General features: G+C 39.0%; 1 protein-coding gene across 4 annotated transcripts in view; it reads left to right on the forward strand.

Annotated features, from left to right (window-relative positions):
- Positions 1-23: 23 nt before the first annotated feature.
- Positions 24-24,083, forward strand: part of HOOK3 (hook microtubule tethering protein 3) — a 79,947-nt gene continuing 55,887 nt past the window's right edge. For all 4 annotated transcript variants that reach the window (XM_031609359.2, XM_090131453.1, XM_090131455.1 and 1 more), the window contains exons 1-3: positions 24-157; positions 13,595-13,680; positions 19,820-19,892. In XM_031609359.2, coding sequence (XP_031465219.1) covers positions 101-157; positions 13,595-13,680; positions 19,820-19,892 — 216 coding nt within the window. In that variant the 5' untranslated portion in view covers positions 24-100. The remainder of the gene's footprint in view (positions 158-13,594; positions 13,681-19,819; positions 19,893-24,083) is intronic.

The following is a 24,083-nucleotide window of genomic DNA, read 5'->3' on the forward strand; positions in this document are numbered from 1 at the left end:
CTGACGTGTCCGCGCCGCGGCCCGGCCGGGACGGGACAGCGGGGGACGAGGGGCGGCAGGGAGCGAGCGCCGGCAGCACCGCGCCGGGCAGCGCCCCGATATGTTCAACGTGGAGAGCCTGGAGCGCGCCGAGCTGGGCGAGAGCCTCCTCACTTGGGTGAGTGCCCGACGCCTCCGAGCCTGGGCCGCGGCTCCGGCCCCCGCCCCGGCCCTGGCTCCGGCTCCGGCCGCCGCTTTCCTCCGCCCGGCCGCGCCCCGGACCGAGCGCTGCGGCCCCGCCTCCGTGCTCTGCCCCCGCACCGCGGTAACAAAGGAGCCGGCGCCCCGCGGCGCCGCCACCGGCACGGCGGAGGGAGCGGGGCCTGCGGCGGGCAGGTGCCCGGCTCCGTGCGGAGCTCGGTGCGGAGCCCGGCCCACGGCTCTCTGTCTGTCTGCGTTTCTTCCCGTATCCCTGAGCGATGCTTTAGCCCCGGTCACAGAGATTCGGGAGGTCGGGGATAACGGACTCGTAACGGATTGCCTTTTTCCGTGTGATTGTAGGGGATGTTGGCCTTGGGTCTGCAGCTGCACGGAGTGTGGTTGTAGCACACCTAGGATGCTGTATTTCTGTGGTTGGGAAGCAGTGGGGTCAGCGGGTTTCCGCCACGGGAGTACCCTCGCTGTGAAGCTGTTAGAGGCGATGGCTGGAATCTGCCTTCTGTTTAGATGGTGTAAGGTCAGAGCTGAATGTGGCTACGATGGTGACAGGTTACTTGGGAAACAATAGGTTATGTGTCTCTGAAATTAAAGGAGCAGAGCAATGGAAGTACAGCTGTTAGAAGTGAGCGGGTGGCCTGGAAAGGGCGGGAGGCTGAGGATTTGGGAAGGGTGTATACGCAATACCTGGCTGCACTGATCGCTGCTGTGTGTGGTCAGAAGTGTTTTGGTTTCCTTCCTTTGCATCCTTGCCAGTCTTTGTATTTTTGCAGTGGTTGGTCACATGTCCTGCTTTTGGCTCCCCTTGCTCTCTTTCTCAGATACTGGGAGTGGAAGTCCTCTTGCTGGTAGGATTTAAGGAAGTAGACGTGTGCAAGTCCCAGCAGAGAAGGACTCAGCACCAGGAAGATGAGGAAGGCCTTTTGGGGTCATGGGGGAAGACCTGTTCACATGTGTTGCCAGCATCTGTTTTCACTTGAGCTGTCAGATACATGCTTCTGGTTCTCTGTGGCGATAAAGCAGCCACACCTCTGAGAAAAGCATAAGCTTAGATGCACGCCTAGCAGGTGCCCACATTCCCAATGCCTTTGTAATTCCCCAGATTTCCAGGTAACCAGCAGATGAGACATTTACTTGTAAGCATGAGGCTGCTGTAACCTAAAGATGTGAGCTGCTACAGGATTTTCTGTCAAAAAGATTGAATTTTCTCTTGTTGGTCTACTAGGAGTAAAGTGGAGCGTTGATCTCTCCCATTACACCCAGACATAGGCTCGCAAAATAGACTTGAGAAAATGCCAGCAAGGGAGAAGACAGAACACAGAGGAATAAGGCATTGGCTGCTTTCCTGCTCCCTACAATAATTCTTTCTACAACCAAACATGATATAAACACATATATGTGTTTTTTGAAGGCCTGCCTTGCCAACACTTCCATGCGTTCAGATCCAGTGGAGGCTGGGTTACTCTTGATATAAATTAGAGTTAGCAGCTCTTGTCTGCAGAGAGTAGGACAGCTGGGGGTTTAACCCATCAGGCTGCTCAGCATCACAGAGATGTGTGTTCACTCCCTGCCAATGCGATGGGAAAGACAATCAGAAAAAAAACAACAACAAAACACAACTTGTGGATTGATGTAAAGACAGTTAAATGGGACAGAAAAGGAAGGAAAAATAATTTAACTGTGATGGAAGAATATAAAGAAGAATGATGCACAATGCAGCTGCTCATCACTTGCCAACCAGGGCCTACTCAGTCCCTGAACAATGGCTGCCTCTCAGCCAACTCCCCTTGGTTTTATTGTTCACCACAACACCGTGTGTTATGAGGCATCCTTTTGGCCAGGGTGGGGAAGCTGTCCTGGTGATGTTCCCTTCCAGTTCCTTGTGCCCCCCTCCCAACCTCCTCGCTGGAGAGGAGCTGAAGTGTCCTTGACTTGGTGTAAGCACTGCTGTGCAGCAGCTCGAGTGTTGGTGTGCTATCGACATTACTCTCATCTTAAATCTGAAGTACACTGTATCCCAGACAAAGCTGGGACAGAAGTCTGCTGCACATCAGTAAAGCTAATGTTCATTTGTCTTGGATTATTCTAAAAACCAGTGGAACCAGCTAGCAATTTTTTCTTTGCTGTGTTTGAGGTTGCCACTTAGTAATTCAGTTGTCTCAATCACCAAACTTTACTGCTAACATTGAAAATTTTCAATTTCTTTAAAATGTTAAGCCATTCATGGGGGTTAGTAACTCCATAGGAGTTACCAGTCAGTCATGTGGTCATGACATATTTGAGCAGTAGTTTGCACTTACTATCTTTGGCCCTTAAACTGTGTACCAGTCCAGTGGAGTCTGTAGTAATGGTTTGTGCAGATCCCTTTATGTTTCCAACCTTTCCATCCCACTGAGCTAAACAAGAGCTGCTTACTTTTTGGTGAGCAGAAATATTAGTAAATCCTTATCTTAAAAGCATTAAAATCAGTGCATTTTCTGACTGAATATATGCATGGGGTTATGCGTTATTTTTACTATTTCATTATTTCTGTGTGACTTTAGATTTTAAGCTGTCTCAATTAAAAAAAAACACACACACAAAAAAAATAAAGTGAGGAAGAAAGGTAGCCTTAGTTTCTTCCAAAACATGGAACTTGCAAAAAAAAAAAAAAAAAAAAAAAAGTGGCAAAATTTTTTTTAGTCCTCTGTGAAACTAGTTGTATGAACAAGTTGGTTTTTTTTGTTTGTTTGTTTTGCCTGGCTTTTCTCCCAGGTCCTGTGATGATTATCAGGAAACCGCTCATTTAGAAGGGAAAACAGGGTTGTCTTAATTACAGTTAATGGAACCTCAGGTGGCCACTCTCTTCCATTGTGCCAGAGAAGGTGGCTGTTGTTAAGAACTGGTTTAACCTCCCCGATTGCTTGCTTCACATTCATGCAGAGGTACTTGAACAGGTTTGTCTATGTTTTAAGTAGAGCAGATAAGGCTTTCCACAGGTCTGAAAACTTGCTCAGCCAACACTACTGTTTGGTGGCTTAGGCACAGGTGAGCTGAAACTGCTCCTCCCTCTGCCAACTCATGATTTTAATAACTGAGAGTGTCCCTCAAGTCTTCCCCCATGCGTAGCTGAGGTTCCTTTTCTGGTATCTTTAAGCTAGAACAAACAGCTTACCTGTGAATATGTTTTGGTGTTTACTGTTTCACCCCACCTCCTTTTACCTCTCCAAGAGCTTTGTGGTGTGGGTTCCTGAATAATTCTTGTTTGGGATGTTAAGCTGAGAGAGCTTTTGCTTCCTTCCATTTCAGCAGGTGACCATGATGATCTTCTGAGGCAGCCATGGTAGTAGCACCTAGAGTGAAGATGAGTGAAGGACTGGAGCCCCACTACTGACATCTCAAAGCTGATATTTATATTTGAGTGGTGTTTGCAGGCTGCTGTAATTGCAGAACTCTTACCCTATCAAAAATCTCCCAGAAGCCTCTCCTGAGACTATTCTAGGCACTGTGGTATAGTTATCCATGCAGTACTACAGCCAAGGCTGTTTAGAAAAACATGGCAGTGTGGTAAGTCTGCTGTGAGTTTAAGACTGTTTCAGCATATCTAACACAGATTCACAACATTTTTTTTTCTCTTTAAAACTTGTGACTAGTTCACAGATGACTATCTGGATTGTTTTGCTTTTTGTTCAGTGCTAGGAATGCTTTTCACTCAGATGCATCACTGAGTCATGTCTTGAAACATGGAGAGCTGTCAAATGTGTGTGTGGCATTTGCACTGTAATGTGCCAATGTCTGAAATCATTGTGGTGTCTATGGGCTTTCTGGTGTGTAATTTGATAAATTTTCTTTTTTAACTCAGAAATAAGGTCTGATATTGGAAAGACTGCTTAGCTTTGGTGTAAAAACAGCACGGTTCCTCAAAGAGGTCATTGCTATGAACTTTTTTTTTTTCCTTCATGTTGGTAGGTAACTTATTTTGCCATATGCTGCCTTCACCAAGTTGTCTGCTTGCTGTCCTGCCTGCTTTTGCTTTCTCTTCCAACCATCAAGGCCAAATATAGTTTTCCTGGTAAACATGTTAAAGCCTTATGATGACTGTGAATTTTGTAAATGCTATACAAGACTGGATTTCTCTGGATTTCTCTAGTTGAAAAACACATCTTGCCATTTGTGTGGTGTCAGTTCTTCGATCTTCCTCCGTTTAGGCTGGACAGTCTTCTCAGTACTGTGTATGTGTCTTCTGTGTGGTGTCTTGTCTCCAGCTGGAAGTGTTTGCTTGTGCTAGTCTGAAAATTAGAGACTGTGTGAGCAAGTGCTGAAATGGAGATTCTTACTCTTCAAGAAGTCTGCTTGTAAACAGTGTTTGGGCTCCTTTTACAGAGAGGACCAGTGCTACCAGAATTTGCTAGTGAAAATGTGTTTTCCATTCCTGTCCAATTATGTCTCCTTTTTGAACTACGCTGTTCTTGATCCTTGTTCATTTGTGCATTTAAGAACTCACCTGATTTCTTATGGATGCAAAGATTGAAACTAGTTAAGCCTGTTTGAACTCTTTCAATCCTTAATTGCTGACCACAAAGTTTAGGGTTTCATTTCCTTCTGATGATACTGTTGCATCAGCAATTCTTACCTGTTGAAGAAAAATCATCAAATTTCAGTAGTGGCTGCTTGTGCCGGTGATGACGGCAGATGAAGAAAGTCGTTTGAATATGTTGTTGTTTGGAGAGAAGAAAACACAGAGCTTGCCAGCATTTGTGGAGCATAGGTGGAGATATCTGGCCTAGCTGCATCTGCTGCAACAGACCAGTAGATTAAGTCTTTATTATTTTTAGTGGCCTCTCAGTAGGATGGCAGAGTTTGCTGTTCCACTCTTTTAGGCATAGTTATCTGAAAGGCTGATATTCTGAGCATCTCATGCACTGTGTTTGGAGGAGCTGGGGTATCTCATACCATTATTTGACAGTAAGGATTTTTAATCTGTTGTTGGAGATGAAACAGAGGCAGAACTTCTCTTAAAGTCTGTGAACAAGTGATACAAGAATGATAATATACAAATAGAGAGATTAAAGATAATAAGATACATTTTGTATCTATTCCTCATCTTTCCCCTTTGTTTATATTACAAATGTGTTGAGACTGGGAAAAGGATGAGAACAGGATTTGTTAGTTTTGGACAATACTCTTCATGTTTGCTTTTTTTACTTTCTGTTATTTTTTAATATGTCATGGCCTTGTCCCAAATTTTGCCCTTTTTTTTTTTTTTTTTTCCAATTCACCCCTTTCTGAAGAGCTGCTCAGTAGTGATCTCTGAAGAAAAAAAGGCATTGCAGTGTGTTTCGGTACGTGCTCTGTCTCAGTTCTGCCCATTTATTTTTCCATGTGGATTATGAGATGCTGCCAGGAGAAGAATCAGGTTTGTCTGCTGAGAACCATGAACCTTAAGCACAAGGTTACAAGTGCTTAGTAAAAGTACAAAGGAAATGAGGAAACAATTGTTAGTTTACGGAGGTGAGGGAACAATCTTGTTCCCATCTGTTCGAGATAGTTAAATAGTTAATTGAAAAATATCTGAATTGTATATTTGGCTCATTTGTCATTATTGTGGGATTTTTTGGAGGCTCTTGAACTGGAAGATGAATATTCTGATGCTCTGTTCTTCCTGGACCATCAAAAGTCTTTGTTACAATGCATTTGACATCAGTAGAGCAATTGCATGCACTTCTAATTGTGCAGTAGGGAAGGGAGAACAAAAAGGACACAAGACAATGTTTTGCTGCTGTCTACTCTTTTAGGTGAGCTAAGGACTCAGTACTGTGACAGTTCAGAAAGACTTTATTAAGTAAAGTTTTTCTGCTGCTTCAGAGACTTAACTAACTTAAGTTGTTTCCAGCTCCAAAGTTCAGTGTTCAGTTCAGAGCTTAATCAGTTCAATTTGCAAGTCCAAGTCTTTAATTGAAAATGAAATTAAAAAAAAAGTTTGACCACTAACACTAGCATAAGGCTAAGGCAGGAAGTGCGGAGAAGCAAGTGTTCTTTTTGTGGTCTGTGTTGTCCAGAGCCTGGTGTGTCCTGCCACAGAGGGAAGGGGAATAGGGGGTACCACCTTCCCCAGTCTACTGATAATGGCTTCCTGCCTCAGAGTGCATGCATGCGGTTCTCCAGGTTTACTGCCTTTGCCTGGTGTGATTTAATCATTCCTGTGACTTCCCCAGTGCTTCTCATTCAGGCTAATGAACAAGAGACAACATGGAAAGGAAGAGAAGGCTTTGGGGGAAGGAAAAACTCTCTGATGTCAGAGGGGGGTGATCTAGGCCCCAACACATTTGCATGTGGCAGGCGAAAGCAGAGAATGCAAGGCTGGAGCTGTTTGATGAACTACCTTGAGACATAAAGGGTTGTTGCTTTTCCACAGGGGTGTGCAGGAAATGGTTTTGGAGTGCTGTGTGTAGTGAAACAAGTACTGCACGGATAAGTGCGTTATAAATGGGATTATAAAGCCCTGGAAATAATGGTATGGCACTTTCAGACCTTTAGCTGCAAGCTTCTGTGCACTGCTTTCTTTGCTCTGTGGAAGTCTTGTCTGTTTTGAGCTACATCTCTCAGGATAGCTAAGTTAGGTACCTAAACTATAGGCCAAACACACATCTGTACCATTCATGATGGGCACTAGAAGATCTGGGAAATGAGGGTATTTTATTGATTCCAGAGCTGCAGAATGTTAAGTGGGCCTTCCTTCTATTCCGGAGTTGAATAAGACAATCCTTTGCATGACCTTGGTTGGCATGGCAGCAAGGTATTCATAGTTTAATTCCAGGGTGGAATAAGTAGAGGTATGTTTGTATTTAACTGCAGCAGAAATTATGGATATTTTGTCAATTCTAGTGCCATTTCAGTGACTGGGAGGAAAACAAAAACAAACAGGATTTCTACAGTCCACTGTGGGTTAGCTGATCTCATCATACGGGCAATACTAAAAGATGGCAGCCTGTTCCATCATGTCTCTTGCCTTTCTTAAGGAATCATGAGACTTGGTCATCCTCTGACAAGATATGTTCTGCATAGGTGAAGCCCAGAAAAATGTTTACTGAAATAAAATTCCTAGAAGTGGAGGAGGCTTGAACTGCATGATATGCTAAATTTAGTGGTGTGCTACATCTGTGTTACCCATTGTAGAATCTGTTAAAGCTGAAATTTTAGACTGATGAAAACTTACTGCCATCTTCTTCCAAATCCCATTTTTTAGGTGATAAGTGTCTTGTATTCTTGTGATCTTGTGAAGACAGTTTCTACACTTATCAGAAGATTTGTGCAGGTGATATTTCAGTCCAGCTTGGTGTTGTTGGTTTCATCTTCTGTGCTTTTGAAGGAGAATTCTTTATTCCACCTATTAGCAGAAACATCACTTTTAATCTAAATTATAGATGCAAGAGGGTGGAGTTGCAGATTTTAAGTATTCTTTTTTTTTTTCCTGTATTTTGCGAAGCAACAAGGCTATCGCCTGTGTTCATCTTTTTTTTTTTTTTAATTAATGGTAGAATTACATTTCTACTTGGACTAGTAGAATGCTAAACTTTTTCTAACTGCTATCCAAGAAGTTAACAAACTTTGCTTTGCCTTACTTTATCGTAACAGGGATCAATTTGGGCACGTTTGCCTGGTGCTGTTCTGGTCTCTAGTTGTCTAGCAATCTTCATTTAAGGAGCTTTTCTCTTCTGCTCACTGAGCCCTGCTTGGCTTCTTACAGTTGATGTCTGCTTTCAGAGAATGGTTATATTTTCCTTCTCTGGCAAAAATGCACCCCTGTCACATGGTTCATATTGCTATATTGGCTTCCGTAAGTTAAGAGTACTGAAACTAACAAACTTCCTGTGTTTGGTTGGTAATGTTCCGCTGCTGAAATCACGTTAATTGATCAACTCAATATACTGCATAAGTCTTTACATTCTGCTCAGCAGAGGAAATTGTTTACCTATAGGCTGTGCCATTTGTATCTTCTTCCATGAGAAGCTGTTTTTAGTCTTAGGAGGTGTTTGGTGCTTAATGGACTGCACGTACCCTACAAATTAGAATGTGTTAGAGTCTTGCTTTAGCAGTTTTGCACTGATCAATAACTTGTATTTTGAGAAAAATAATATAAAGTATCAGTGCTAAGCATTACTTTTAAATCAAAAACAATCAAGTAGGTGAAAATTCAAAAAACTGTTGGCTTAGGCTTAACTGTGTTAGGCCTTCATTTTTATGTGTTGAATGTTAGGTTTATCACAAATGCTCTATAGTATTGTTTTTTCATCAGCAGGCTTATCTATTCATTGTCTTAATCATACATCCATGGGGAGCGACCCGTGGTGGGGTGGGAGGGCCAGGGGAGCCACTGCTGCACTAAGGGTGGAGGTGCCCCATGGCAGGGAGCCGCATCGGAGCACAGAGAGGCTGGGCAGGAGTGACGCAGATGGAGTGGTGTGGACTGAGCACAGTGCCCATTGCATATTCCCATGTGCTGCCTGGGGGAGGAGATAAAAGGGGGTGGCTGGGGGGAGGATGGTTTGAGTTTGGTTTTGGTTCCCACAGTTTTGTTCTGTTATTAATTGGCAATAAATTATATCAACCTCCCTACACTGAATGTTTGGCCTGTGATGGTAAATGCGTGTCTTCCTGTCTTTATTTCAACCTATTTGCCTGTTCTTCATTGTATTATTTCCCCTGGCTCTTTTGAGAAGTGAGAGAGCAGGGTGGTGGAGCTGAGCTTGCCATCTGTGTGAAACACCACAGCCAGTAATGTAAAAGCCTTGTCATTTCCTTATTCAGCTATTGGAATGCCTAACAAAGTTGCAGAGTAACTCTTGAGATTTTAATGAGGAGAGTCTAGTGATCAAATAAAAAATATTCCCGAATCTAAATCACTGAATAAAACTGCTGGTGGTCTGAGAGCCTGAATCCTGTTTGTTTGTTGTATGTAGCCTACTACTGTCTTGGAAAGCATGTAAAATAACTTGTGGTATGGTTATCCAAGGAGCAGATAGCAGTGCTGCCAGCCAGGTGGAGAAAAATGGGTGAAGGAAGTGATGAAACCTTACTAAAGGTTCTGCTCTTTCAAGTCTTCTTGCAAACAGCTTGTTGCAATTTGCATGCATGCCACTGAGACTGGTTCCTTCCTTCCTTTTGTTTTAGCTGCTTTTCTCATCTCAGCTGTGTGCTTTGTTTCATTTGTGGTGATTTTACTGATGTTGGCCCTACAGAGCAGTGAGTTGTTATCTTGCTTAGCCATAGTTTGAGAAGTGTGGTTAATGGACAAATAATTCTGAAGCATCATGAAGTGCTGGGAGGTATTCCACCCTTGACAATAACTGTTTGTAGACCTACCTTTTGTTGCCTTTATGCATAAGTTAGCCCAGTCACACAGTATTTTTATTACTTAGGATCCTCTAAAGAGATTTAAGATATTATGAAAGGACAGTAAATAATATTTATTATGCAGTTGTGCCACAAGTGAAAGAACAAGCTGTGGATATAATCACTGCACAAAGAGCAGAGCTTTCATACTTGTCATAGTGTTGAGAAGGAAGATTTTTTTTGCTGGAGATCTTTTTTTTTGGCCTTTATTTTTTGTGCCAACAGCTTCATGCAATGCTAGATACTTCACCACAACACATCCTAAACTTCAGCTAGTGTATTTTGAGTACTGAGTTTGTCCAGTTCTCACCTTCGTATTATGAATATTTTTTCATGAAATGCATTTCTTCCTTCTTTCCCCAGTATCTGACAAATCCTCATTAGTCATATAATGTAATTTAGAACTGTAATTCTGATTTGCCAAGGTCCTGAGTTCTTGCAGCAATTCAGTTTCCAGTAATAGGACCCTTTTGCATTGAAACAATCACCTGCAATGCTATTTTTTTCTTAAGTTTCGTATAAAAATTGACTGCATATGTTTATGGCCTTGTATATTGGCGCTCTGAGTTAAAACTTGGACAGATGAATTAACATAAACTTCTTCTGTGTCTTATGAGGAAACTGATGGAAAGCAGGAAGGCTTAGTGGGGCAGTGGCTGATCTCTTGTACATTTTTCCCTGTTTCCTCAGCCTGCCCTGTCAGTTAGTGCATCCAGTTTGTTGTCAAGGTTTCATATAGCGGTTCAAGAAGCAGAAAAAAGGATCATAGCAGGGAATGAATTTAAACCTTTGGGGAACTGTAGTATTGCAGACACTCAAGAAGCAGGAACAGTTCCAGTGGGATGAGGGTGAAGTCTTCCACGCAGAAGGAGATCATAATGCACAGGGAGGGCGGCGTATAGGGCAGGCCTTGCTGAAAAGCATTTCAGAGGCATGCAAAACAAAACAAAACAAAAACAACAACAACAAAAAAAACAAAAACAAAAAAACCCTGCTGGCTCTACAATTGGACAGTGCTTCAGCACTGCCACATTCTTACCATTCTTTTCCTTTTCGAACAGTGAGTTCTGCTTTTTCTTAGTGGCTTTTTGTGGAATGGTCTGAGAGTGGACTCACAGTTTAACACTGACATAATTTTTTAAATTTTATGTATTTGGGGTGGGAAGAGGAGAAATATGTTGTTTTAATGTGCCTGAAGGATATGAAAAAGATATCATACTTTTTTTTTGTTGAAGAGCTGAATAAAAGCTGCTAAAAAAATCTCAGTTGAAATGTATTTGTCTGCAAAGGAAAGGAATACAACACATAGTATTTCTTATAAAGTTACGTATGTAGAGGAACAAGCTGTATAACTAATGGTAATTTTTCTCTGATCTGTTTCATCTAATAAAAAGCACGGTTGTCTTCAGTGGTGGTCTTGCATGCATGAGTGTGGAATAAGTAGTTCACATGGGTAACCTGACTCACTCTGGCCCTTACTGGCAGTTTTGATCTTTCCTTCTTTATAAAGTATGAATGATGATGAAATCAGTTAGATTGTACCTTGTTTTTCTGTCACTTGAAAATAGCATAAGCAAACTCCCTTCCTGCCTTGATGCAGTAGTATTTGTTACTTGCACTGTTATTTAGTCAAGGAGGTGCTTCATACATCAATATGCAAAATAAAGACATTGGATTCCTTTGCAGTATGAGTAAAGACCTTAATTGTCAGTATTGTTTATTTGGAAATATCATTTTGCTTTGGCTGTACTTGAAAAAAACAGAGTAGAGCTTTTAGGTGATTTTTTTGTTGTTTGTTTGGCTGTTGTGCAGCAGACAGCAATTAAAGCTTTGATAATTTAAAGGGATAATATGCAAAATTTGGAAGTTTTCTTGTTTGTGCTTGAAAGTTTTAATGTTGTTACATCTTGAACTTCAAGCATAAGCATTGTTGATGCCATTGCAAACTTTTTCATGAGAGAGAAATCATTGTTTCCTGTCTGAAGTGTTTCTGAATTGTCACAGTATTGCTTGATATTCCTTTGATAGTATTACCATAATTCAGAGATTCTAGGTAAACAGAAGTTTCTGGCAAAATAGCAATTTATTTTATATCCTGTTATGTGGTTTTCCATGTTTTCCTTTTTTTCTTTTTCCCTTGGGTTCTTTTTTTTTTCTTTTTCTTTTTTTTTTTTTTTGAGTGTATAGTTCATCTATTATGGTACCCAGATTCTATGGTAAGAGAGGCATTTTTTCACAGTGTTTCAGACCCAGCTATAAGAAAATCTGTTTTATCTAGGGCATTGAAATCACTTTTGTCTGTTATGTATGCCACACTGTCATTTGTTTTGTTTTTGTACCACGTGCACCATAATTTTTCACAGATGGCAGTTTAGTTGCTCAGTGGACAGACTCTGAGAGCTCATCTTTTTTTGTCCTTTCACGAACACCGCTGTTGCCTTTCCTAATCAAGCACTAGGTTTTGTTTCTTCTTGGGCAAATGGGAGAAAGGAACATTCACTTGAGGTGCTTGTTCTCAAAATTTTAAATGGTGGTATTGCTAGAGTGCTTATTTGACATTACCAAGTAACTGAGAATCTGGACATTGATATTTGAGAGCTTTTTCCACCAAAAAAAGAACCGACATGATTTTTTGTTATGCGAATTGTAAGATGCATACCTAGAGGATGTTTACTGGGAAATGGCTTACGCTAGCATTAGTATTTTGGATTCCAGTAAAGCAGGAAAATTGTACATTATGTTCAGAAAAAAACAGTAGATCTTATCTGATATTTATGTAGCCTGCAGTTGCAAGCTGTCTTGCAGGCTTTCTTATCTCCAGTGCATACAAGTAATGATTCCTACTAAGAAGGCTAGTCTTCCCTGGAAGGAGAATAACAGCAGAGGGAAGTAGGCAAATATTCTCTATATGTCACGTAGTCAAAAATATTTTAGGAAAACTCATCCACATCCCTTAAAACCGATGTTCATTATATTGTAAATGATTGATACCTTAGACCAGTTGTAAAGACTTTGCTGAAGCAGAAGGCTCTTTTCCACATCAAAAGAGAAATGAAAAAGAGAGCTCTCCCCTGTGTTTTTGTGCTTTGCTGCTGTGGTAGTGGGGGAAGGGTGGCAGATAGCCTGGAGGCTGTAAGCATGAAAATGGAGTAAAAGAATAGAAGCAATACAGAAATTGCATGTATTGACTGTTGTTGTTGTTGTTGTTGTTATATTTTTAAAAGAAATTATTCTTACTCCTGCATAATTCTTTTCTTCGAAGATGTTACATGGCATCCTCAGAAAATTAGGTTTGTGTCAGTGTTTTCAGAGCACAGTCTACAGAGGGAAAATTGTGACCTAGCTCATTTCTTAGGTGTAGTAGTTCTCTCATCCAACTGGTCTGTCACATGGACCTTGCTATTCCTCTTCTACAGCTCTGTGTAACAACACTTATGTATGTTAGTTTCTATCTGAGGACCAGAGCTGTCACGATATGGACTCGTAATTAATGTCTGTCACTTTGTTAACTAAGCACACCAAAATAACTAGAACACTGGTACTACATAGATCTGCTGGGGTTTAGCAGCATTATGCTTTGCTCCTGAGTCTAATGTTAGAGAACAGCTAACTCTTAGGATTGTGGGAAACTTGTGAAAGTTTTGTTTAATTAGTGTTAACTTCTAATACCAAAATTTCTTTTATATGTTCACTGGGAGGGGTGTACCTAAACATATTTGAAGATATGCTCTAGAAATATTGAAGAGGAAGGAGTTCCAAATAAAATGCTGTGAAAATTTTTTTTTTTGCAAATGTGCTGTAATAATTTGTGGTTAAACTTACAGTGTTTGTACTTTCAAAAACAAAGATACTAAGCTATGACAGTGGTTAATATCTTATTTTGCTGTTGAATTTAAGCTTATTTCTTAGCTCCTGCAAGAAATGTGTTGGTTTTACTCTGTTCCATTTGCTAGTAGGTAGCTTTTTTATGTTTAAAAATTGATTGACATTGAAATGAAAGTATGTAACCTTTTTCATTCTCTTCCAGATCCAGACATTTAATGTTGAGGCACCATGCCAGACTGTGGAAGATTTAACGAGTGGGGTTGTGATGGCCCAGGTTCTTCAAAAAATGTAAGAAATTATTTAATTATTTACATGCATACAGATTTATTATTTATGAATGTGTCTGATTTAAATGTATTTTGATTCAGACTTGGCTGGTATTTTGTAAAGGCATGACTAATCCTTCGTTTAGACAGTACTTTAACCTGGGACGTGACAAATATACTTATCAATAGCTTTCAAATAACTATCTTAAGGGCCAAAAAAAGAGAAGTATTGCTTTAGGAAGCTGTGAAGGCATTTATTCAAGTGTAATCTTACTGAAAAATGAATTGGGTTATAACTGTGGTCCCAAGTTACTGGTAATGTTATAGTTAGTTTCACATGATAAAATTCAGTGATAAATTGAAGTAAGCTGTTGGTTTGATTGTATGCAGAGGTAATACATTCTTGAGAGTAAATGGGGGAATAGTAGATGTTGCACAAGGTAATGGTTTTTGTTTCTTTGAACTCTAAGGTAAAATAGGTTTGAAATGCATTAATTCAAAGCCTCAGTCTAATCGAGAATGGAGACTGTGAGTAATCATCTGAGGTGTAGCTGGATGTGTAGTGGTAATCCAGTATTACCTATTTTCACAGAAACACAACTTCTTCAAACTTGGCTCTAGCAGCAAAATCTTGCTAATATTAATGAAATTGTAATCAAACAGATGGAAGAGGAAAAATACTTAGTTGAGAATCAGAAAATGTTTAAACATATGAAACAAGTGTAGAACAGGCTTTTCCAGCATACCCTTCTCTCTGTATTACCAGTACTGCTTCCTTCTCTATCACAAGAAAAATTACTACATGGAAGAACAATTTTTCAGGTGTAGAAGTAAGAGCAAGACAGCTGGTTCACAGAGATCATTTGGAGAAATCTTGCACTGAAGTTGAAGAGGAGCAAACTGGGCCATGTCATTGGAAACAGATGTCATTTTCAGTGAACACTTGAAAACTTAACCTTCAATATGAAAATCCCCCATTAAGATAATTGTGAAAAGACAAACTTATTGTCTAGATAATGAGACACTAAACTCTTAAACTCTGTCATTCTTACTCCATTGAGAATAGTAGACTATCGTTCTTAAAAAGCATGTTCCTTGAAGTTTGGCTATCCTTCAGAATGGCTGCCCCTTATTTAGAGTTCTCCAGTAATGCATAAAAATAAAGGGAAATAGGGAGAATTTTAACAATTTTTAGTGCTTCTATAAAAATTAATTCATCTTTAAAAAATGGTTGAGAATTCCTCCTCAGAGTTATCTGTGAGTGAATCAGAGAATGATAGGATCAACATGGTTGGAAAAGAGCTCTAGTCCAACTGTCCATCTATTACCAGTATTTCCTACTAAGCCATGTCCCTCAGTACAAAATTTAAATGTTTCTTAACATCTCCAGGCCCGACCACTCTTTCTGAGAAGTTTTTCCTAGCGTCCATCCTGAATCTCCCCTGGCACAACTTTAGGCCTTTCGTATTGCAAGTTACATGGAAGAAGAAACTGACTCCCACCTCACCACAGCTTCCCTTCAGGCAGTTGTAGAGAGCAGTAACGTCTCCTGAGCCTCCTCCAAACTGAACAATCCCAGCTCCCTTAGCTTCTTCTCATAAGGTTTGTTCTTCAGACCTCTCACAGCTTCATTGCCCTTCTGTGAACACACTCCAGCTCCTCAATGTCTTTCTTGTAGTGAGGGGCCCAAAATTGAACACAGTATTGAAGGTATGCCTTCACCAGAGCTGAGTACAGGGGCTGATCACTTCCATTCTCCTGCTGGCAACGCTGTTTCTGATACAAACCAGGATGCTGGCAGCATTCTTGACCACCCAAGCACATTGCTGGAGCGCTCATATTCAGCCAAGCTTGACTAATACTGCCAGGTCTGTTTGCTCTACGCAGTCTTCCAGCCGTCTGCCACAAGCTCATAGCATTGTCTGGGGTAGTTGTTGCCAAAGTGCAGGACCCGGCGCTTGGTAAGCAAATGCAATCATTGAAGAACTCAAATTGAATGAGGTGGAGTTGTAATGAAAACTGAAAGGTGTTGGCCTTATCTGGTTGTCTGGATATACTTCCATAGGAGAGTAAGGATAGCTTTGTTCTTGAAATTTTTAAGATTTACTCAAAAACTTTAAGATTTGAGTGCCTAAACTCTCTATTGGTTTTGTTTTGTTTTTTTAACCTGCGCTTTCATGGAAAGAGTGTCCATTGATACTTACAAGGACAGGCAATAGTTCAAACAAGTTGAAGTTAACACTAGTTTATGTTGAGGTTGTTTCAGAGAATAAAAAAAAATAACAAACCATGCCTTGTATCAGCTGTTGAGAAGGGGGCTTGATGTATGTTTTTCCTCAATACTGTTACCAAGGTAGTAGCCTGTGTTTGTAAGGAGAGACCATTCTGCAGAGATGTCAGTTCATATAGCAGAATTTTCTGCATAAAATTGCTCTAAGAGGCTGCATGAAGAAAAGGGAATTACACCTTCAGAAGCTATTCAGGAGCGTAGTGTGCAATATCATGTGGCAGAACTGTGATTTATGTAAGCAAGCATGAGTGTTTTACTTACAGATTTTGATGTTAATAAACAGATCTTGGTGAAAACAGTGAAAGATACCTTCTCTGTTTTTATCATAAAACCTTTATGTTTGAATTTCACGCTAAAGTGTGAATGAAAGGAATTCTCAAGTACTAATGGAAAAGAATTCATCTGTTTCCTACTGTCCGTTGATATCCCCAGAAAAGCAAAATTTTTCTCTTATCCCATTCTGGAAACTGTTCAGTGTTCCTCTTCTTTTAGTATTTTGATTGTAGTCTGTGCATTGTAGCCTCTTACTGAATTATTCATTTGTGATATTACACATTGCAGCATACTGTGTATGTTTTGACACATGTGAAATACAAAAGCCATGATTTTATGTGTTCTTTCTAGAGGGATCTTTTTAGTAAACAGATATTTCTTAAAGCAGCTTGCCGCACCACTGTTAAAATGAGTAATAATCAGGTGTTATGCTCAGTGGGCTGGTTTTCTTTTCTTTCAAAGATTATTTCTGTCTCTTGGCATCTATGATTTGGAGAGATGGTTGCTTAAATAAAAGAAAATTTGCATACAAAAAAAGTTGGATGTGGTAGAGCACTGCTACAAGTGGCATCACATGAAGTGATAACATTGTTGACAACAGCATAAGTATCTTCTGCTGTAAAGAAAAGTCCCAATTACCTGCAGTGCTATTGAGATGCTAGGCAGCAATCAATTGATATACAAATGTTTTTATAAATTTGGTAAGTTATCTAGTGCAGTAGATTCCCCAATTTTGGATATAGGTTCAAGAACCTTCTCTGTTCAAAGTGCTGAGTACAAGCACATATTCTCAAAGTAACAGTGGTGCTCCAGTGAGTTTTCTGCTTCCTCGTTTAGTGCAGTCTATCTTCACACACAACTGGTAGACTTCCTTATCTTGGCTGCTCAGTTCTCTGCTATAAATTTCTGTCTTTGCTTGGATGATGTTTTTTCAAACATTGCTGTAAGAAATGATAGCATCTTTCCTTATGTCGTGACAAAGGGAGCTCAAGAGCTCTGAGTATGATTGACTAATGATTACCAAAGCTTCAGCAGAGGGAGACTTGTTTGCAACAGAAGTGGTGAACGAGTTAGCAAAGCTTTGGGAAGAGTGTCTGGAAACCCTTTTATAGAAATGTATTTCTAGAAATTTTAATGGAAAACTTTTGGGTTACAGATGGTTAATTTTATTGGTTCATTATGGAGAAAAGTGCTGCTGTTAATGTTGATTCTGAACCTTAACAGGAATTCTGAGGGCAGAACTAAAATTATAAAAACACACGTGGAAAAATTCTGAGGTGGTGTATACATGAGGAAAGCGGTGATCATTCTAAATTTGCTTGATTGTTGATGCCAACCTGGCAAAATGTTTTTGTAGTATGCTTCTGATTATTGTGTAACATGGATTAAAATGAAAGGAGTTGGTGACACTGTTGTTATTGCTGTTGTGATTTAGAGTGGATTGCTTACCTGGTTCTGGATTTTGGGTTCTCCATGAGATTTATATACGTTAAAATTAAAAACCAACAACATTTGTGGAAAACGGCTACCACACTTACTTTAGATGTAATTGCCAGGGATTTTCAAGTTTGTCTTATGATACAAGAGTGTAGGCAGCACAAAGCTTCATTAAGAAAGTAAGCACATTTGCATGGGTTACTTTAATTGCAGTAGTAACTGGCAATGTTTTTTCATTTGCTATTGATGTACAGATATCCAGAGCTGGAGGTGATCATGAAATATTGTGATTCTTCCTCTGTTATGTCCTTATTACTGAAGATGGGGTATGTAGCATTACCCTGTTAGTTACTCAGTAGGATTCTGCTTGCAGACAATTCTTTATGCTTATAGGAGTAATTATTTGTTAAAATGGTGTATTCATGGCACTGTGGTGTTGAAGCAGTTGAAATCTGTGACCAATTAGAATTAATAAAATAATGAGATAGAGTCCTTAAGAAGGACCCAGTGGTCTTTTTTTTTTTTTTCCTGGTGAGGCACAGATACCTGCTTTCTTACTGAGCTGGGTAAACATTTGCTTGCTGTGGGTCTCTGAGCACAGCCTGCTAGTGATTGGCAGAGTACTAATCCAAAATACACTAGAGTCCTTTTTGAACACCAGAGTTCCAGTTGAAGCAGGTCAAATAGGTCTGTGTGTTTTCAGCTCACAAGTTTTTTTCCAAATGATCTTTTTGTAACTGGAAAGTTAAGCAAATAAAGACCTTTTGCAAAGTGATACATTTATTTAATATAAAACATGAACATGAACTTTTCTCATCTCTGGTTGATCCAGTATGTATTGAATTAATTTCGTGCTTAGACTTACTGGTCTCTGAGGGCAGAGAGGCCATTCAAAAGCTATTTAGAAAATGTCTACTTCAAAACAGATGAAACTCTGGATAAGACGTTATTTTTTCTGTTTCATACTTTTAGGTTTTGTTGTCTGTGCTAGAACTGTACTGTTTTTGAATAGCAGCAATTTGGAGTCATTGATTTAACTAGTAATTCCTTTCTTCTAGCTATATATTTGCAGATGGTATGTCAGAGGAAAAGACATATGTCATGATCTTCACCAGAGTCTGTAAAAGAATGTAAAAATAGTAGTTGAAATGTGTCAGTAGAGAAATGTTGCTGTTTATGATTTCTCTCCTCTGGAGTATGTTGATGGAATACTTAAAGACCTTGGTACATTGTGAAGAAGACATTGTGCAGAAAATGGAATACAGAAGAGGTGATGAATCAGGAGCAAGATATGTCTTCAAAGATGGGGCCCTGATATAATCACTGGTACAGTTGCTGATCTGCTGCATATATGATCACAGAGATGTTGCTTGAATCTCCAGCCTTGCCGGTTTTTGAGCTTTTGTCTCATGCCATCTTGTCCCTAAAAAGAAAAAATAAAAAAGGAAGGGTTCAGTGTAGAACCCTTTTATCTTCTTTTATCTTCGGAGGATACAGCTGTAAATCTAGTAGTACTTCGGAGCATATGCAGCACTGTATTTCCAGAAACTGGAATATTTGCTGTGAAAGTCTAATCTTGCTTACCACACTGACTCTTAAAAGCCTTTCTTAAAAAAAAAAAAAAAAAAAAAAAAAAAAAAAAAGTTTTCTTTCCTGACTGCTTCATTTTTTTGTCTGAAACATGAGTCTTTCCTTACCAGGAGCAGGAGAGCCCTATGAATTGCCTTGAATGTATGCACAGAGCATACATTGTTCGTTCTCAGGCTATCTATTTAGAAGGAAAGTATTTACAATCAGAATATAGCTGTAGGAATCTGTAATAAGTGAGAAGTATTTTTGTACGCTTCGAAACAATGCAAACAAGCACTACTCCACTGCCAGCTGAGAAATAAGAGGAAGAACTTCCAGACAGGGAGATCTGACAAAATACACTCCAAGACCAGCAGCTTCTTCCAAAGCATGACCTACTCATGGCACACAAATGGAGCTGTGATGCGGAGTAGTAGGGGTGGTCTGTGCTGTAGTGTATAGGCCATATATAGAATGCAGAGGTAGGCAGGCATTTAAGTAACCTTGGTGTGAGATAGGGGCTTAATTGCTGAGGTATCTTCCTAGTTTCTGGAACCTGTTTTTAACATATACTCTACTTTTTGTATTTCAGAGATCCAGTGTACTTTGATGAAAACTGGTTAAACAGGATCAAAACAGAAGTAGGAGATAATTGGAGGTTAAAGGTATTTTACTTATTTTGCTTCTCAAATCTGTATTTTAGTTCTTAGTACAGTATTGTGTTTTAATAAAAACATTTTTTTTTTTAGATGTTGCTTCATCGTATGTTGAATGTATGTTGAATGTGTATGGCTTTTTTTACTTATTTTTTACATTGATGTAGCTTTGCACAGTTGAGTGAAGAGAATATTTCAAATTTGTAAGTTTGTTTCAATAATGTAAAAGAAAAAATATTAATATTAATTAAATATTAATAATATTAAACTTCATGCTTAAATTAATATTTGAAAAACACAGAAATATGAAAGTTTTTTTTCTTACTATTAAGTGTGAAAGTAACTTTTTTTTTTAAAAAAAAGAAAAAATGCTTTGAGAAACAACGGCAGAAAATAGCAGACCAGTAACCAATTGATTTAAATAAAAATGGCAAAATGTTATTTCATTTTACTTTGGCAGCTTTGCACAGCAGCTGAGTTTTACAAGAGGAGGTGATACTTGTGTGTGTGTTTTATTTGTAGTCATTTTGCTTTCTAACCACAGCCTATTTGCTGTCATTTGTATTACTTGGTGTTTGAGTACTTTCTCTTACAGTCAACAGAATTTATACTGGTGGAGCTTTGGAGTGTTTCGTATAAAACCTGAAAAACATAGTTTTTATGTGTGGATATTAGTCTTGTTTCTGGCTGCTTTTGTCCATGGAATAATACATGTACCTTTCTGAGTTGCCATTTCTAGCCTGATTTCTTTCTGATTTTTTTTTTCCTGTTAGATGGAGTTTGCCATAAACACTTTTTTTTTTTTCCTGTGCTCTCAAGAGCCTTTCCCATCTGGGAAAGGGCTGCAACTGTGAAATGCTCTAGTGCTTACAGGCTTATCAACATTGTTGGGCTGAACAGAGGAGAGAGGCACAGGAAAGAGCTGCCTGAGGAAGATGAAGAGTATTGCTGCATGTGTGTTGTCAGTAAACTTGTCAGTGCAGTTCCTTCTGCCTGGCCAGTAATTTGCATGTCTGGACTCTAGAATGGTTTGTCTAACAGGGCTGCCAGCAAAAATATGGAACATATTTGATGAGGATATAGTGGTAGTAGACTGGTAGAATAAAATACATGGGTCCAAAAAAAAAAAAAAAAGAAGAAGCTGTATTTGTTCTATGCTTATTACAGCAATTCATTTAAGTTAGCTTTTCAAAGAAGTGTGAGGAACTGCAAGTGAAAATCTGATAACAAGTTTTAACTTTTCCCTAACATCATTTTGTGGAATATTAAAACCTTGGCTGTGAAGTCTGGAGAAAAACGATCTGAGAACTATCACTATAGTAGCATTTCAGTTGATTTAAAATAGTGCAGCTTTTGTAACTCTTCGAGGGAGCTTGAGGATGATTTTTTCTTAATCATCTACTAATGTAGCAGGTTTTAAATCTTAGCAGGTGTGAATATAACAGAAAGACCAGGCAATCATTCAATCAAACTTCATTGTGTGACTGAAATCCGCATAAACATAATCTCAAATTTCAGTTCATTGCTGATATCATTCCTTCTTGTTACTCATATTTCCATGTAAATAAGAACCAAAGACTGATTATGCTTCTTGATTCAAATAAGAGTATACTGCAGCTTTTTGCACATTTTTTCATACTCCATTTCCCCAACCGTGAATAATATTAAATGTTATGAGTATTGTTTTAACTCACAATTTTTAACCATAAAAGTAATGCCATACTTTGTCAGCTGTTCTTCTTTATGTGTATGTAAGCAGTAGGTTAGTTCTTCAACTGTTCATGTGTCAGTTGCTCATAACCTTGCTCGCAGGAGCTTTTTCTAATCTGTAAACTTCTGTTGGTTTGTCACTAGTTTTTAAATGCAGGCATCGTGTTTTTGTGTGCCTCCTTAATATTTTAAGAAGCACATGAAAAATGTTTATTGGGTTAACTCAGTACCTCGCAAATGGGGATAATGAGACAAGGTCTATCCTTACTGCTAAGCATGGTTGTTCTGTTTCCAAACTGCATGGTATAACAGTCAACAGTATTATGCTCTTGGTATTATGAAGTGTATAAAGGAGCCAGTCCAGTAAAGGAAATAGGCTTAAAACAAAATGTGTGTGTAATTGTACATTATAAAACAGTGATAAGGTGGGCTGTATCATCCTGCATAAGGCCCTCCTATCCACTTTGAATAGAGGCATTAAGGAAATGATGTCATCTCTTAACTCTCAGATGGATGTCCATCTATGCAAAATGTTAGAACTCTGGGGGCTTGCAAAGGAGGAAGCAGTCAGCTAGCAGTCTGTATATTATAGCTGACCGGATCTCTCTATCTAATGTGTTTATAAAGAAGCACCTTGTCCAATACTTGGGGTTAAAATTTCTGGGGCACAGCATGCATCAGTGTAGTTCTGCAGTTTGTTTTTTCTTTTGTGTAACAAAAACCCCTTCCTGCATAAAACTGCAGTTTTATGTTGTGGTTTAAGAAAACAAAAAAGTATAAAATATATATATAAAATATATATCTCTTTCCTGATATGTATCAAGAAAAGCTGAATGCTTTAGTATGGCTGGAGTTGAAACTGTGTACAGATTAGTATTTCATACTGAAGAGGATAACATTTTGAAGACACAACAGTATTCACTGAAACTACAAAACGGCATAGAAAATAGATCTGTTGCAAAAAAAATTTTGCAGGAATGAAGAACCAAGAATAGTTCTGTTTCAAACAGTACAGAAATATCAGTAACAGAACAGAAATTTTAACCAGTAAGTGTTTCATACACACGTGTCAGTTATTGACTTTTTTTTTTTTCTTTTTTGGTAATTACTGAATATATTATTTAACTGAATTGTAGGAAAACCACCCCCTTTCCATTCCCTGTGGGCCGTGCATGCCTTGGAATAAGCAGGAAATACTTTGTTGTTGCATGATCCCTGACTTTGTTTTCCAGTCTTTTCTTTAAGCATTCAGACTGCAGCATCAGTTTAAAATACAATTTTATCCATATTTCCAGCAGTAACTGAATTTGTTTGACTTCTGAATAGCACGTTCAAATGATTTGCTAGATTTTCTGCAGTGAGTACAGTTTGAATGCCTTGTACTCAATAGAATATTGCAAAATAGAATCATCAGTGAAATTGGAGTGCTGGGTATGTAGTTGGATTAGTATATAATGTATATATGTATTAGTATATAATCCAACTAACCTGATGTACAAGGTTTATCTTTGACTCCCTGCAGTAGTAGAATTATAGTTGTATTGAATTATTCCACAATACAAGCTAGGACAACCGGTATAGTTATGGAAGCTAGTTTTCTGTGTACAGTTGTCCTGATACTTTTCATGTTCTCTGTAAGAAAGGGAGCACTTCGTGAGCAGCCTTTTGAGTTTTTTATTGCTTCTATTTTTTTTTTTTTCTGATAAAGATAGAATGTGCTGTCATGTGCTTCTGCATGAAAAGAGTGGGGATTATAGATGTACTTACAAGACAGATTTTATTTCTGTGAAAAAGATAATAAGCAGCAGATATATTTTTCTCTGTTCTTTCTTTCTATTTTTTTTTCCTCCCCCCTTAACTCCAAGGATGTTCTTGTATCTGTTCTTGCTATTTCTTTTCTCACAACACGCAGGAGGAGGATAACCCATGCAGCTAATGGCACAGTCTCTCTCTGGGCCCCACTTATAACAGAGAAGAGACGGAATGCATTTTAAGGCAGAAACCTAACGTGGTAGAAAGTATGCATACACTTTTTTTTTTTATATGCAGACAGGGAGTTTAGTCAGATTTCTGTAGCTGAATGATTAAGAATTCTCTTACCACTGTAAGTCTGCCCTAGGAACACTTCCAGAGGTTATAGGTTGTTTATTATAATCTATATAAGGGGAAATTCCTCTGTGCATAATTATCTGGGAGAGATACTGTAGAACAGCATCTCAGTACACTGGAGTTCCCATTTAGACACTTCGTACAGAAATGTACAAGGATAAATTAATTTACATGGAATCTTCACTACAAACAGAATTTCAGACATACGTATGGAAAAAAGGATAAATACAAACTTAGGAACAAGCTGTCAAATACTAGAGAGTAAACGGGAGGTTAAATAACTCCTGACTACTTTTTGTCAGTAATCACAGGCTGAACAGCATTTCCACTGTCCTTACATTAGGATTTTCTTGGTCAGTTGTACTCCTAAGGAGAGAAATC

Source organism: Phasianus colchicus, chromosome Z (genome assembly GCF_987193195.1).
Source record: "Phasianus colchicus chromosome Z, bPhaCol1.hap1.1, whole genome shotgun sequence".
In the NCBI taxonomy this organism is placed as follows: Eukaryota; Metazoa; Chordata; class Aves; order Galliformes; family Phasianidae; genus Phasianus; species Phasianus colchicus.